Below are 16416 nucleotides of genomic sequence, written 5' to 3'. Positions count from 1 at the left end.
GGGAGTAATGTAATGTTAGCTTGGATTTTATTCTAACTGTTTGAGCCTAAAATTGACTGAGATTGTCAAGTCGTTAATCAAGAATTACAATTTTATTAAAAAAAAAAAAAAAAAAAAAAAAAAAAAAAAAACATTTTACATGACATTTATTTACAGTGTACAAAAATCCAGTGACAAACAAAAGGACAGATTATAGCAAAGATAAAATATACACTTAAAGTGAAGCTGAAAGGCAAATGGCTTGATAGGCACGGGTGTCTACCAGCCACGAGGATCTTCAAGGAGCAATTTTAAGTTCAGGCACTGAGAAACAAACCAAGGTTTGAGAAACAAACCTTCAATCTGAAACGCCTGAAACAGACACTAATGTATCTCGCAACACTGACTATTTACATGTACAGGTCATGTAAATAGACGCATTTCATATATTGTACGTACGCTAATATGGTAATACTATACAAAAATACATTTCTAAACTTGTAATACATGAAAGCAGGAATAATTAGTTCATCAAATATAGACAAAGCAAGAAAAGAAAAATTTGTTACAATATTATAGCTTTATATATACAGCAGTACTCTACAACTCCACTAAGTTAGAAATAAGTCTACAAAAAATGAATAGAAACAGATTAATTAAACCACAGCAAAAAAAACAAAAAACAAACAAAAACAAAAAACAAACAAACAAACAAAAAAAACCAAAAAAAACAAAAATGTTTCAATGGAAACTAAAAAAATATATATTTTTCCCTCACAAGTATTCATACCGTGAGATATGATACGAATTCCAGTCATAACCAATTCATTTAGGAACTTGTGTGTATGTGTGTGTGTGTGTGTGTGTGTATATATATATATATGTATATATATATATATATATATATATATATATATACATATATACACACACACACACTCAATTAAATTATTTGTATAGTGCTTTTAACAATGGACAGTGCACAAAGCAGCTTTACAGAAACATAGAAATTCCAGATATAAACTTAAATTTATAAATTTTGCTTTATATACTGTATATATGTGTGTGTGTGTGTGTGTGTGTATATATATATATATATATATATATATATATATACACACAGACATATACAGACACACACACAGGTGATAGCTCACCTTTTGCCAGCATACCCAGTAGGGTATAGGGCCTTTAAATTTCAGTTTTAAAACTGTTATCAAAAATGACAATTTTCAAAAATTCCAGTGCAGGATTTTGGATCAGTTTTCTTTCTCTTTCTGTGACTTTCCAGATTTCATCAAACCCTATTGCAGAGTCTAGTTTGTGAGATACTACATTTTTTGGTTAAAAAAGGGCATTAATATTAAAAAAAAAAAAAAAAAACTTACAATACATCAGAACATAAGTTCACACACTCACACACACTCATTTCCATCTCACCCAGACATTCTACAGTACTAATCCATTATTAGTAATAGTAGGTTTTTGCTTAAAAAAATAAAGTAAACCTACTCAAATCTAAGGTTTTTGCCTTAATACTGAATGAACTGCATAAACACTGACTGCTCTCAGCAATTAATATTAAAGCGTAAACAAGCAAAGTCAAAATGTAGCGATTTAGTGTTCTGCTCACTTGGAGGGAGTTGCAGTTTGTACATTAGCCACTAGAGGTCACTGTAAGGTCACACCGAGTTACACACAATGTGGCTGGACCCCACTATGGACTTTGTAGCAGCTCTGTCCCAAAAGGGCTCAGTTTTAACACACGTTGTAATTACGACAAGATTATGGAAACAACTAACAATCGCCACATGTTCACGAATACCCTGTATACACTTGGCCTACTGTCTAACAGACACCAGCTTCTACAGTATGAATGAGTACACTAGCTCCATCAGCTAGAGCACAGCTAGTGTTTATCTGTACTAGACTATTACCATTCATCTAGGCCATCAACGTCAAGTAAAACTTTCTACGTCATATTGATTTAATGTACTGAGCACAGTCCAGGTTTAGTTTTAATTTTTTTTAAATAAAAGGTTCAACAAAATCTATATAATACAAGCTTTCAACTGTGAAACACTGAATTTGTTGTCTTCGCTTCATGTGTGTAGTACTTCACGGGTAGAGATGAGCTGCTTCTCTGTTTATCAGGGAGACATGGCCTCCATCTCACTCTCATCACCTCCTAAGTAGATGGGGGTCTTCTTAGTCTTTTTTCGCTGGGTGCTGTTCAGGGCCTCACTGCTGTTCCAGATCCCATAGAAGAAGTAGATCATGAAGCCTGAGAGGGAAAACATCAGGAGGTCAGGAATAAATGAACAAGCTAAGGGTGTTCTTAAGCATCATTGTAAACAGTCATGATACATGACGAACAGCAGCATGCAGCCATGTTAATGTTGCCATGGTGATAACGTTGTTTTTTTTTTTTTTTTTTTTCCCTGGTCTGCTTAAAAGTATAAATCTGATAGTCACAATAACTAATGTCTTGCATCTTATTTAACCTACTGAATTTTTAATAACAAAGTTCGGGACACATTTTTTTTCAAATTTTCTCTGCACTTGCGTTGCATTGCTCCCGTTTTGTATTACTTCTTAGTATGAACGTGAAAGGTGCTTTGTGTTGCTGTACCTTCGACTGTTTGCACATTTTCTAAGTTGCTCTGGATAAGGGTGCTTGATAAATGCCTAAATGCAAATATCTGAAATGTCATTCTACACATATCAGTCATACTGAACCCCACCTACAATGTAAATGTGGAAAAACATGTTCACTATGTGCAGAAAACCGGCATGATGAATCTGGCTGAACAACCAAGCATTAGATACAAGAGCAACAAAATGGCCAAAAAATAAAATAAAATCAGAAAACCACAATGAGGATGGTAACAGTGGCAGCAACTCCACATGTACGCACGTTAAGCTCATGGTTATAATGTAAGGCAGGGGTGTGTAGTCTTATCCAGAAAGGGCTGTTAAAAGCAGGAACCACACCTGAATCTGTTTAACGTGTTTAATCAGCTGATCTTGGCTTTCAGTAAAACAGGTATTGCCTATACTTGGTTGGAATGAAAACCTGCAGTTTTTCATTCCAACCACAACAGTTTTTAATCACAGCTTTCTCTGATACAGAACATTAACTATTTGTGCTGGTTTACTTATGGTTGGTTATAGTATTTAGCTTTACTCATCAAAAGGTAACACATTTTCATCAATAAAAAGAAATAAGTAGTAACATAACATTATTCTAAGGGGTTAAGTATATAATTGTACGAAATAATATACGAAATAATAATTTTTTCATACTGCACATAACATTAAAGTATAGTAAATAGTTAGGTTTCATGGTATGACAACTAGTCTAAAAATATTAGTTTCATGGCATCACAGTGTTAATCAGCCACTAAAAATGAAAGAAAAACTGTTAAAAAAGCTTTGCACTTCCTTGTGTGTGTGTGTGTGTGTGTGTGCCAAAAGTAAACGTAAAGATCAAATACATTAAATGTTCTTATTTCTCAGAAAGATATATCTTCTCTAAAACTGTCAGTATTTTTCACGCTGTTGTTCTAAGCTGAAAGAGAGCGTGGCTGTGAGGAAAGGTGGCGCTGAGTCAAACAAACAAACAAAAAAGTTAGCATAGGATGTGTGTGTGCAGCATTACCATGTTGTTCTGTGTGTTTGATAGCCATTGTGTGTGATAAAGTTATAAACATGCTAGGACTGGCAGCAGAGGAAGCAATGTAACGTGATAACAGCAGTAGTGGATTACACAACCAAAGGCTTTTCAGTGCAGTTGCGTCCCCTGTGCAGGGAAACTGAGGCTGTAGTATGATTTAGGGAATGTCCAGAGGGAGCGGGTTGAGAACAATGAACCGAATGAGAACCACCGAAATAAGGGATTTGGTTAAAAAAAAAAAAAGATAACAATAGATGGAAATAGATTTTAATCAGTATTTTGTAAAATGTCTACAGTGAGGTAACACTGAGGTCTGATCCATACATCATGAAACCGTGACACCGTAACAACCCTAATATGTAGTATGCAGTATATACTGGTGCATATACAAGTATGCCATTTTGAACACATAGATAAAGAGGGTCTGCTCACCAACAGCCATCCAAACTGCAAAGCGGCACCACGTGGCCAGATCCAGCTGCATCATGAGGTAGATATTGACAAAAACACTAAACAGAGGCAGCCAAGGCAGAAGAGGCACCTGCAGGAGAAAAACACCAGGCTTAGCACTACATAATAAGTAAGTAAGAAAGTAAAATTTATTTATATAGCGCTATTCTAGTCACCTAGAGCTTCACAGTATATAAAAAAACAATAAAGTGGTATGAACTTAACCAGGAATAACAACACATTACAACATAACACACAGCCATAAAATAAAAGATAGCATAACCGAAGAAAAAAAGCACATCACCCAGTATAAGCTAGGTGAAAGACAGCTTGTAACACTGACTTTTTAAAAGTTTCTTAAAAACTCAGAATGTGCTGATCTTATGCTCAGAGGAAGATCATTCCAAAGTCTAGGCTCTAAAACAGCAAATCTCTATCTTCCTTAGTTTTTAATTTAGACCTTGGGGAGATTGTTCTTGTTGGTCTGTATGGAATCAATAACTCAGTAACATACGAAGGTGCTTGCCCATGCAATGCTTTGTAGATAATAAGTAAGATTTTAGAATCTATTCTATATTTGATTGGTAGCCAGTGAATTGCAGCCAAGACTGGAGTAATATGGGCACTATGAGGAGTTCAGGTTAAAAGTCTTGCAGCGGCATTTTGAACCGCTTGAAGTCTGGAAACGAATTAAATAAAAACATTTCTAATCCTTTTCACTATTACTGCACATCACCGTCATACCAAATTAGACTGACATGAAGAATTATTTATCTCAGGAGTACCTTGAAGGTGAGCGCTTCTTTGCTCTCAGGCTGCCTCCAGATGATGAAGACACAGAAGAAGCACAGCGACGTGAGAATGGCACACACGGCCACCCACACAAGATGGCCGTCCATCAGATCGTCCAGGAACACAGCCAACACGGCACACAGCACAGTGATCAGCACGGCTGAGGGGAACACAGTACACACAGTTTACACACTACATCTCATGGACCAGCCGGATCAGATTACACTTATGTTCTAACAGTGACTTTATACTAATTAATTAAACCTCTGTTCATATTTAGTCTACACAAATAATGATGATAAAGATTCTATCTGTCTATCCATCCATCCAGTCTCTCTATCCGTGTATCTATTTGTCCAGCCATGTATCTCCACCACCCACTCATTCCCTCCATCCATCCAATTCCCCTATTCACCCATCCATCCTTTTCTTTCCACCTATCCATCTGTGCAGTCCTTCTATCCATCCGATCCCTCCATTCATCCTTTCAATCCTTCTATCCATTCAACCCCTCCCCTTTCTTTTCATCTTTCCATCCTTCCATGCTATCTCTTCATTCTATTCCTCCATCCATCTGTCTACCTTCCAACCAAACCCACCATACACCCAATAATTCCATTCATCCAAACCCTCCACCCATCCATCCATTTATTTAGAGGCAAATTGCGGTAACATGACTGACACTCATTAACCTGACTAAGGAGCAGTCTTATTGTGATTCGAAAATACTTATACATGTCAATGAAATGCTTAATGTGCAGTATGAAAGAAATGCTTGTTTTCCGTTGATTTTAAAATGATGTAAGGAACCTCAATACAATTCATTTGATTCTAAAGTCACTAAAAGTCACTATTGTAAAATATTCTTCTTACTAAGCTAAATAATTGTGAACATTTAGCCCTATCATGCAGCCCTACACTGGCTATACTAGTTGCACAAAGCAAAAAAAATGCAACTGCACAATTCTTACAGATGATTGTAGTTACGGCATAGACGATTGCTCCAGACATTTTGGTCGGGCTGTCCCTTGAGGGAACCAAGAGTAGCTTGAAGGAGAACTTCTCCCTGGGGAGACGATCTTCTGAGTCGAGACCATACTCATCTCCGCTGTCTCCAGACACAGCCACCTTCTCACCTCCCGCCAGCTCCACCAGTTTTTCACTCTGACTGGAGGAGCTAAGCATTCCTGGCTGGTATCTACACACACAAACACATAAGCTAGTCATTTCACATACGCAACATCGTGAGCGTAGAAATATGTTTAGAATGGAGCTAAGCTGTGGCATACCTGAGAATGAGAACACACACAGCCACCAGAGAGTAGGCCAGCAATGTCCCAATAGACATGAGGTCAACCAGTGCAGCCAGGTCAAACAGGAACGCCATGAGTGCTACCACAGATAAAAGAAACACATTACCTAATTGCAGCCATATCATTCTACTAGGGGTGGCTGATATGATGAAAATATCATTTCATAATACTCAAAGACATTTCTATTATACACAATATGTATTAACAAAGTGTGAGTAAGACAGTCGTGTTGCATTTAATTAAAAAGCTATGAAAAACTGTGCTTGGTGATGCTTTTATTTAATGTCTGCAAAAAATAAATTATTTCACACAGAAAAAAAGGGTAAAAAACCTTTTTAAAAATGAATTTTAAAGATTCAGTACAAAACTTTAACAGCAAATCAGCTGCTTCCAATTTTTATGAAATCACAAAGAACAAAAACCAAATGTTTTTGGTCCACTATAGAAAAATGTTCTATACCATCAATATCTAAGAAACTTGTAATTTAACAATTTATCACAATATCAATATTAACTCATATTGCCCAATCCAACGTAGTACAAAATCTGAAGCACAGAGCACATAAGCTGAGCTTTTCTCACCTGCTACAAAGCCAGACACCACCGTGGCCAGGAGCGGGGTTTTGGTGCGCGTGTTCATGCTGGAGAGAGAACGGAACAGCAGCCCGTCCTCGGCCATGGCGTAGATTACACGTGGCATGGGAAACATGGAGCCCAGCAGACTGAAGGATGAGAAACAAACACTGCATAGGACTTTGCTGGACCAGAAGAATTTTTCAGCACCTCTTGCTGTCTATAAACAACACTGTTTAACAGTATGTGTCCACCAAATCAAGTACACAATATCAAACGTGTCTTCACGCCCAGTTTCACCACAGCACCGTAAAGTTAACATCATCTTCACTGGCAGAGAGAGTGTTTAATGTGATGCCTTCATTATCATTTAAGCTTTGTAATGTGGAGCTTTTGCGAAATTCAGCCCAGATATGCTCTTGACTCAAATGTATAGGATGCAAATCTGCAAATGGACAAATACTGTAAGACTCCTAAGTTGTCTACGACCTCATTCACTTGCCAGTTCTCTTCATCAAATTCCCACGAAACAACACATTCACTTTAAAACAAATATCCATACCAACAAAGTCTTTTTCTAACTCTCTGATCGTCTTACCTGGTAGAAAGGGCGCAGAGTGAACCCACAGCCACTATGTATCGTGCTGGAGCCCAGCCCACATAGCTGAAAGCCTCAGGCAAAGGACTCTGGGTATTGAGCTTATAATATGGCATCATTAATGTGAGTGCAGCCGACACACCGAAATAGGCGAAGAAGCAAATGAGCAGAGAGACAACAATCCCCACAGGGATGGAGCGCATTGGGTTCTTGGCTTCCTCACCTACAGAAAAGGGGTTCAGATTTAATACATCAGCCATGACATGCAATAAATTAAACAGCACTCAGACACAAGACAGTGGAACAACAGAGTTTTCAGGATGAATATGAAGACTCACTTGTAGTTGCGATGCAGTCGAAACCCACGAAGGCGTAGAAACAGGTGGCCGCACCAGCCAAGATGCCTCTGAAGCCAAATGGTGCAAAACCACCATTTCCAAAAGATGTCTCCACTTCTCTGAGGATATCAGAACAAGTCTTAACACCATAGGCATATAATTCACACATCCAACATGCAAAATAAAAAATGCTAAATGACAATCCTGAAGGTCATGAACATAAAATATAACTCACTTCAGGGCTGTGATGTTGGTATCATTAATAAAGTTATCCAGCGAGAGATTCCAGTTTGCTGTATTGCCTTTTACGAAGCCTGAGATCATTACAAAGCCCAACACCACCAGGTTGATTCCAGTGAAAATTTTGTTGACGAGCGCAGACTCACTCACACCAAAGGCAAGCAGGCCTAAAGAGGAAATAAGGAATAAAATGCATTCTCTCGTGCAACATTCTGCATGCAATAAAAATGATCTATGCATCCACATTAATAGTTTGCTCACCAGTCAGCAACAGAATGAGAACGAGGGCAAACAGGTCTGGGTACTCAGCAAGCACATTGCCTGGAACCTTCATGGCCATGACTGACCTGAAGAAGCTTGAGATCCGCTGCTCTATCAGATTATCAAAGGTGGAGCTCCAGGCTCGAGCAACACTGGCTGTACCTGAAGATCACAAGACGCTGATTAGCCCCATTCTCGAATGTCAATGTCTCAAATATCAATCTAGTGCAGTGTTCCCCTAAAGTACCAGTCACACAACTCACCAATGACATAAGACAGGATGAGGTTCCAGCCAGTAATGAAGGCCCAGATTTCTCCCACAGTCACGTAGCTGTACAGGTAAGCCGAGCCCGTCTTTGGCACTCGAGCCCCAAACTCTGCATAGCAAAGTCCTGCCAGCATGGACGAGAGGGCTGCCACCAGGAAACAGAGGACAATCGCAGGACCTGCCTTCTCTCTTGCTACCTCTCCAGCCAACACATAGACGCCAGCACCGAGTGTAGAGCCCACGCCCAGAGCCACCAGATCCAGAGTGGAGAGGCAGCGGGCGAAGCGGGTTTCCACGCTAGAACAGTCCAGAACACGGCGCCGCAGCAGCATGCGTCCTACAGAGGCCAGTTTGTCCACCATGGCTGAATGTAGATGAATGTAGTCGAGACGTTTAGTGGTTTGTCGATGTGAATAACCTTAAGCAGCAGCAGCAGAAAGGCTTGTTTTTACACACCTAGGAGTGAAGAATGAAACAGATAAGGTGGGTGTGTGCAGATGTGTGTCAGAACTGCCTATAATTTGCTGAATGATTCATGCAGGATTCCAGTTTTCTTCGCACAATGGATCTAGTCCTCACATGACTGATGGATCAGCGTCATTAATTCCAGGCTGACTGCCATTCTGCAGTCTTAAGAATTCTTGCCAAGAGCTGAACATCACACCAAACTTCAAAGTCGTACAAAACAGTGTCCATCCTTTCCTAATCATTTTTGTAATTAAGGGCACGAAGACAATATTGACTATATTACATTCCTTGGCTCATTTTATACATTTCAAGCTAATTAACCAAACTCACACCACTACCATTATAACCTGAGGGTAATATTTGTATTAGTATATTTCAATCATTCATTTGTCTAACTTCACGTTTTTTTTCCCATAATGACAAATAATTACATTATAAGTAACACTTACATTATATTCACAAAGCTTTAAGGATTGCACTTGCAGTGTCATCCGAGTAGCCTGCAACAAAGACAGCCTCCACTACACGGTGTAAATTTTCACCACGGATATTTGACCAGCTGGAACCATAACACCCACATTAACAGCAGGCCTTGATATTGCTATCAAGTGTAAACGCTCGCTCCATGGCGATAACATCAAGCAAGGGAGGCTGAAGTGATCTTTTTTTATAGAGAGGTTCAAGGATGGGCAATGTGAACAGGAGCCAGTCAACACAGCTGTCTGATTGCCTATCGTGACGCTTCACTAATATCGATATGAGAGTGAGAGTGCCTAGTTCCTTACCAAGGACATCATGTTCCTGGTACTGAGAGTTACAATGCACAGTACACCTTATTCCTGCATCATTATTTCAGTGTGGCCACGGTCAGGGCCAATTTATAATAGCAACACACCTTATCCATGCGTCATTCATTTAATGTTCAACTGGGACACAGTTCATCAGCAGCTGACACCAGTTTGTGGATTTTGGGAATAGATTTTCACCAAGCTCTTGCAAGGTCGGTTCCAAGAAATATTATTTTTGAGAATATTTTTTAAGAATGGGTTGGGCTACACAGATACTATGTAGATATACAAACATAGCTGCCATTTCCAAAATTCGGATTTCCTACTGAAAATATGGAGGTCATTTAGACAAAAACCTAACATGACCTGTTCCATGGTACGGATGTGAAAACTTAAACAGTTTGTCTTGTACAGTACCGCATCTGTACTGTGTGTTTATACATCAAAGACAGATGGGACAAAGAAGGAATCTGGTGAAAAAAGCAACAAAAACATCCCTGTAATTCGGCATACAATGGAGAGGCTGAAATAGACCCTTTTATCTGCAGGATAGACTGTTTATCTTGGCAGAGAACCTGGAGAAACTTAAAGGTTCGAGCAAAATTGGCACAGGCAAGAACTCAGCGCTTAAAACCACCACTAGGGCTTTACACAACACGTACAATGACTGCCTTCATTCACTGCCCGCTGGCTCTGCTTGCTTTAGTGAGAAAGCAGCCATGAGGAATCCAAGCGGCTTGCATAATATTTCATAAAAGTTCCACTATTTTATACAAATCAATCTGTAGACTGTTTTTAAGATTTTGTGAAGTAAGCCTGAAGGTTAGGGAATGCAAAGTGAACCCACAGTCTTTAGAAATTCTTTTCAGTAGGAGTCTCCGGGCGCTAATCGTCCAGCGTGTTTGAGGCTCTCGCAAGGGTACGACTGTTCTGCTCTGGGAATACAGTGGGTTGCTCGATGTGCCACACTGCGTCACTAGGGCACAATGGCGCTAATCTCTTTCTTGTGTTCTCCACAAGGCCGTCCAGCTGATACTCATGTGGCCATGAGAAATTGTGCCACAGTGTCATGATGATCTTCATAGATATATCAAATTGCTCTAATTAACCAACCCGCCAATGGCCCGTTACCTCCACACGGAAGCCTCTTTTGTATTTATCTGATTTAAACATTCTGCTAATGCCATCATTATTCTGTCATTAGCTACAAGCAACCACTCTAAGATAGTGAATATTTAACCTACAACTCAGGTATGTGGAGGAAAAGAAGTACGAATAGAAAATATGGCCAGTGCAAACTCAGATGCATGTCTTGAGTAAATCACGATGGCATGCAAAAAAAAAAAAAAAAAAAAAAAAAAAACAGGAGGCGAGTTTGTGGAATGACTCACTGATGAGCTTTGCTCAAAATAAATCCTGCAATGCACCTTAAGCTGATTACATAAAGAACAGCGTGCTAAACTTTTTTACAACAGGAGCCTTCGGGTCAAAAGTTTTTGTTTTGGTCCCTTCTACATTAGATTACACCACCACAATCTGAAAAAACCCTGTTGCATCTGAAAAAAAAAAGAAAGCAGCAACATCCCCTTTCAATGTTATTGTTAGTGCAGGAAAAAAGATTTTGCATAAAAAGGAAGAAGTGGTTAAATAAAACACTTTCATTGTTTTCACAGGTTCAAACAGACACTGTATGGCTGTACATAAAAGGCCCATTCAGGCTTCATACAGTCTGTCTGCATGACAGGATTAGCTAAATCCTCACAGGAACAGGCTTTCTTAAAGTCCACTTCCTTCCAAATTGAGGTCAACAATGTCTTGATGCAGTAGACCATAGCACTGATGCTCAGTGAACTCCTCAACAAACTCAAGACACCTAGAAATGAGGCTGTTGAGCACACACACACCCTGAGTCAGCCCCATGCTGTAACAGAGCACATAAGGTTTAGTTTGTGTTTTATTTTGTTACACTGAAAACGTAAGCTGATCAGATGCAGAGATATGAAGCTGGAACTGTTTAGAGAGCCACAGATGCCATTTGCATTCAGTACCAAATTACATGCAGACAGCATGAGAGCCTGAGCATGATTCTACAAACACTCAGCTGCTTACGGTTATAAAAGCAACCCTGATTCGGTTAAGATGCGTAGAGGCACGTATTCCTGAGAACGAACCCAGAAACATGTCCAGAGGGGGCTTTATAATCTCCTCTTCATTATGCTCCCTTCCAAACTCTAAAGCTTATTATCCAGTAATGACATGATAAGATATGGAAAATGATTAAGTGTGACAAACTGAGTGTGGAACCATCGCAGCATCCTTGGTCAGAGCTAAGTGAGCCAAAATGCCAACCAATAAGTATTTTTAATAAGCCAAAGTATCTCATTGTGACAAATTATTATGTTGCAGCCATGACACACCAAAATCGTGGCTAGATACTATGTAACTCAAGCCCAAGACTGCTTGTCTGTCATGGAAAAATATGCAATATGTTGCCTTCAGTTAATTAATTTCAGGCAAAGATTTCTATTCGCTTTAAGAGTTCCTGCGACTCCTGCGTCTTCATGCGTCATTCCAAGATTACAGTGTAACATTATCAATCATTTAGCACCATGTCTAGGTTCCTGTGTCCACAATGATCTAACTCAACTGATTTTTCATTCTCGTTTATATTAAAATATAAGAGTAAAGTATTTCATGGCAACAAAATAAATCAAGAAACTCAATATATTCTCTCATGGCATCAATATATTCTTTTGTGGATGCACCTTGTTATAAAACATCACTATGTCACTTCAGGAGTTCTGCAGATTTCTTACTACCAAAGCTGTCACGAAAGAATAAAATGTACGTCACTATTATGGCTTAAAGCTAAATATGTCATGAGAAACAGGTGAAAATTTCTGCAAGGAGACTCTTAGCTTTGATGGAAGGAGTCTCCGGTGTCAGCATTTTTTCCGACACGGGAAAGGACTTCGCAATTTCTCTGTAAAGTGATAAGCTGTGTTTTGTTTTGGTTTTGAGAGAAAGAGAGAGAAACAGAAAGACAGAAAAAAATGAGATGCTGGTGAGGGAACGATTGTTTATAGCTCACACAACATAAGTGATATAAGTAACGACAAATGAATAAAAACGTATGATGTGTCGTTCTTTAGCTAACGAACTGTAATCATTGACAAATTTCTGTGGTATAAGAGGAATACAACATTTGCTAACATTTATTATTGGTATGCTGTTATAGACAGACAGACAGATAGAAAGATAGATAGATAGATAGATAGATAGACAGATAGATAGATAGATAGATAGAGAGTACTTTATTGATCTTCATTTACTGAACTTTATTTATTGGTTAAGGGGAAAATTTAGTGTCACAACTGCCACAAAACAAGAGCAACAGAGAAGACTAAGACTTAACAATTCACAAGACTTTAAAAATGCACAATAAACTCACAGTATAATTCTTAAAAATAAATATACAATAATATAATAATAAATATTATTGGGATATCTGTTGTGTTAGTCCTTTGTTGCACTATAGGAGCATCCTGCATTCATTTAGAGCCTGGATTACTGATGTATTATGTACTCACGGTTATAAAGTAAACTAGCTGTATAGTCTAGGGTTAAACTATCTGTACGGTCTAGGGTTGAACTATCTGTACGGTCTAGGGTTAAACTAGCTGTACGGTCTAGGGTTAAACTATCTGTACGGTCTAGGGTTAAACTATCTGTACAGTCTAGGGTTAAACTAGCTGTATAGTGTAGGGTTAAACTAGCTGTACAGTCTAGGGTTAAACTAGCTGTATAGTATAGGATTAAACTATCTGTATAGTCTAGGGTTAAACTATCTGTTCAGTCTAGGGTTAAACTATCTGTATAGTCTAGGGTTAAACTATCTGTATAGTCTAGGGTTAAATTATCTTTTCAGTCTAGGGTTAAATTATCTGTACAGTCTAAGATTAAACTATCTGTACAGTCTAGGGTTAAATTATCTGTACAGTCTAGGATTAAACTATCTGTACAGTCTAGGATTAAATAATCTGTATAGTCTAGGGTTAAACTACCTGTTCAGTCTAGGGTTGAACTATCTGTACGGTCTAGGGTTAAACTAGCTGTACGGTCTAGGGTTAAACTATCTGTACGGTCTAGGGTTAAACTATCTGTACAGTCTAGGGTTAAACTAGCTGTATAGTGTAGGGTTAAACTAGCTGTACAGTCTAGGATTAAACTATCTGTATAGTCTAGGGTTAAACTATCTGTATAGTCTAGGGTTAAATTATCTGTATAGTCTAGGGTTAAACTATCTGTTCAGTCTAGGGTTAAACTATCTGTTCAGTCTAGGGTTAAATTAGCTGTACAGTCTAGGGTTAAATTATCTGTATAGTCTAGGGTTAAACTATCTGTTCAGTCTAGGGTTAAACTATCTGTATAATCTAGGGTTAAACTATCTGTTCAGTCTAGGGTTAAATTATCTGTACAGTCTAGGATTAAACTATCTGTACAGTCTAGGGTTAAATTATCTGTATAGTCTAGGGTTAAACTATCCATTCAGTCTAGGGTTAAACTATCTGTACAGTCTAGGGTTAAACTAGCTGTTCAGTATAGGGTTAAACTAGCTGTATAGTGTAGGGTTAAACTAGCTGTACAGTCTAGGATTAAACTATCTGTATAGTCTAGGGTTAAACTATCTGTTCAGTCTAGGGTTAAACTATCTGTATAGTCTAGGGTTAAATTATCTGTATAGTCTAGGGTTAAACTATCTGTACAGTCTAGGGTTAAACTAGCTGTATAGTGTAGGGTTAAACTAGCTGTACAGTCTAGGATTAAACTATCTGTATAGTCTAGGGTTAAACTATCTGTATAGTCTAGGGTTAAATTATCTGTATAGTCTAGGGTTAAACTATCTGTTCAGTCTAGGGTTAAACTATCTGTTCAGTCTAGGGTTAAATTATCTGTACAGTCTAGGGTTAAATTATCTGTATAGTCTAGGGTTAAACTATCTGTTCAGTCTAGGGTTAAACTATCTGTATAATCTAGGGTTAAACTATCTGTTCAGTCTAGGGTTAAATTATCTGTACAGTCTAGGATTAAACTATCTGTACAGTCTAGGGTTAAATTATCTGTATAGTCTAGGGTTAAACTATCCATTCAGTCTAGGGTTAAACTAGCTGTACAGTCTAGGGTTAAACTAGCTGTTCAGTATAGGATTAAACTATCTGTACAGTCTAGGGTTAAACTATCTGTATAGTCTAGGGTTAAACTCTCTGTACGGTCTAGGGTTAAAGTAGCTTTAAAGTCTATGGTTAAGCTAGCTGTATAGTCTATGGTTAAGCTAGCTGTGTAGTTTAGGGTTAAACTCTGTGAGGACTCACCATGGTCCAGGCTGAGACTGGGTTTGGCACAGAGTTATGGAAAAGCTGCAGTATTTCAGGCATATCTAGTGACTATTCTATACATAAATAACAGAAAAGGTTTCATCCTTTCTGACTACAAGGCAGAAAAAAGGGACTATTTGAGTGAGTAAATGTTGACACGTCAGCCGTGTGCAAATATACCACAGCCCATATAAAGCGCGTGCAGGCGGGCGCGAGGCAGCGTGAGCTGGCATCAGTGTGTCCTCGAGCTGATGCAACTCTCACTCTCTCTCTCATAAACCACTCAGACATCTGCACAGTACACTGTATTACTCTCTCATTCTCCACAAACTAGCTGCATCTCATTTACTTTCTGACACACACAGAAAACAAGACACCAGCAAACAATGGAAAGGTTATTATTTGCTCCACGTGAACATATCGTATCTACTGGGAGGACAGAAATCAGGTCCCATAGACCTAAAGAGCTACCAAGTCAAAGCAAAAGAGCAAAAAACTGCATTTGGTTAAAGAAATAAAATTCTTACGAGATGATGAAAGAGATCTTACGATGCAAGAAGTCTTATGAGATCCGATTTAACCAGGATTTCACCAATACACTAAGATCATCTGAAATTATGCATAATTATACATGCTACTAAGCAGCTACATAAATACAGTGTATTATATGCATGAATGCATTAATTATACACCACACTGATGATGGTGATGATGATGATGATAATGATACATGGATGATACCTGATGCATTCATCCATAGTGACCTTTATTTTTATACGCCACAGCATGCACATTAACTGCGACTCTAATACAAAACGCACATTTCCCCCCAAATCCCTCATTTGTGTTGTGATCTTTTAAACAGATTAGCAAGCTAAAGCTAACCATATAAAATGCCCCCCACTGGCGCGAGCGATTGCATCAGATACTACAGGCGAGGCTCTAGGTGTAGTATTAACCATCATCCCTATAAAGCACGCCATCTTTCCCCTCGTGGAGATTACTGAGCATAATCTGACATGGAGGAAACATACCATGTGGAAATGAAAGGTGAAATTACCTGTCGTGGAGCTTCAGCAGTGCTCACAGGGTTAGAGAGGCTACTCAGTGAATCCCAGAGCGTACAACAGACTGGACCGTTTTTAGACGAGTGCTACAGCAGTGACGTCATGACGTCAGGTAAACAAACCCCCCCCAACCCCCCTCCCATCCCCGACAGGCCACGCCCCTCATTCATTGTTAAGCTATAGTAAAATGAACGTCACCAAATGACCAAGTGAATTTTAAGGTTAATGTA

General features: G+C 38.8%; 1 protein-coding gene across 2 annotated transcripts; it reads right to left on the bottom strand.

Moving 5' to 3' along the window:
• Positions 1-116: 116 nt before the first annotated feature.
• slc7a3a (solute carrier family 7 member 3a) lies at positions 117-16286 on the bottom strand. Of its 2 annotated transcripts, none has more exons than XM_026938638.3 (12): positions 16180-16286; positions 8484-8944; positions 8221-8382; positions 7955-8126; positions 7720-7838; positions 7382-7604; positions 6793-6932; positions 6187-6289; positions 5869-6095; positions 4891-5057; positions 4088-4196; positions 117-2263 (listed from the first exon to the last, which is right to left on the bottom strand). In XM_026938638.3, the coding sequence occupies exons 2-12, from the start codon at positions 8848-8850 to the stop codon at positions 2130-2132; spliced, it is 1923 nt and encodes a 640-aa protein (XP_026794439.1). In that variant the 5' UTR covers positions 8851-8944; positions 16180-16286; the 3' UTR covers positions 117-2129. The 2 variants fall into 2 exon arrangements, with proteins under 2 accessions (XP_026794439.1, XP_053096004.1); XM_053240029.1 differs by lacking the exon at positions 16180-16286 and adding an exon at positions 15117-16173.
• Positions 16287-16416: the final 130 nt, after the last annotated feature.

Source organism: Pangasianodon hypophthalmus, chromosome 15 (assembly GCF_027358585.1).
Source record: "Pangasianodon hypophthalmus isolate fPanHyp1 chromosome 15, fPanHyp1.pri, whole genome shotgun sequence".
NCBI classification, from domain to species: domain Eukaryota; kingdom Metazoa; phylum Chordata; class Actinopteri; order Siluriformes; family Pangasiidae; genus Pangasianodon; species Pangasianodon hypophthalmus.
Note: the sequence above shows the minus strand (reverse complement) of the source record. Positions and strands in the feature narration are given on the sequence as shown.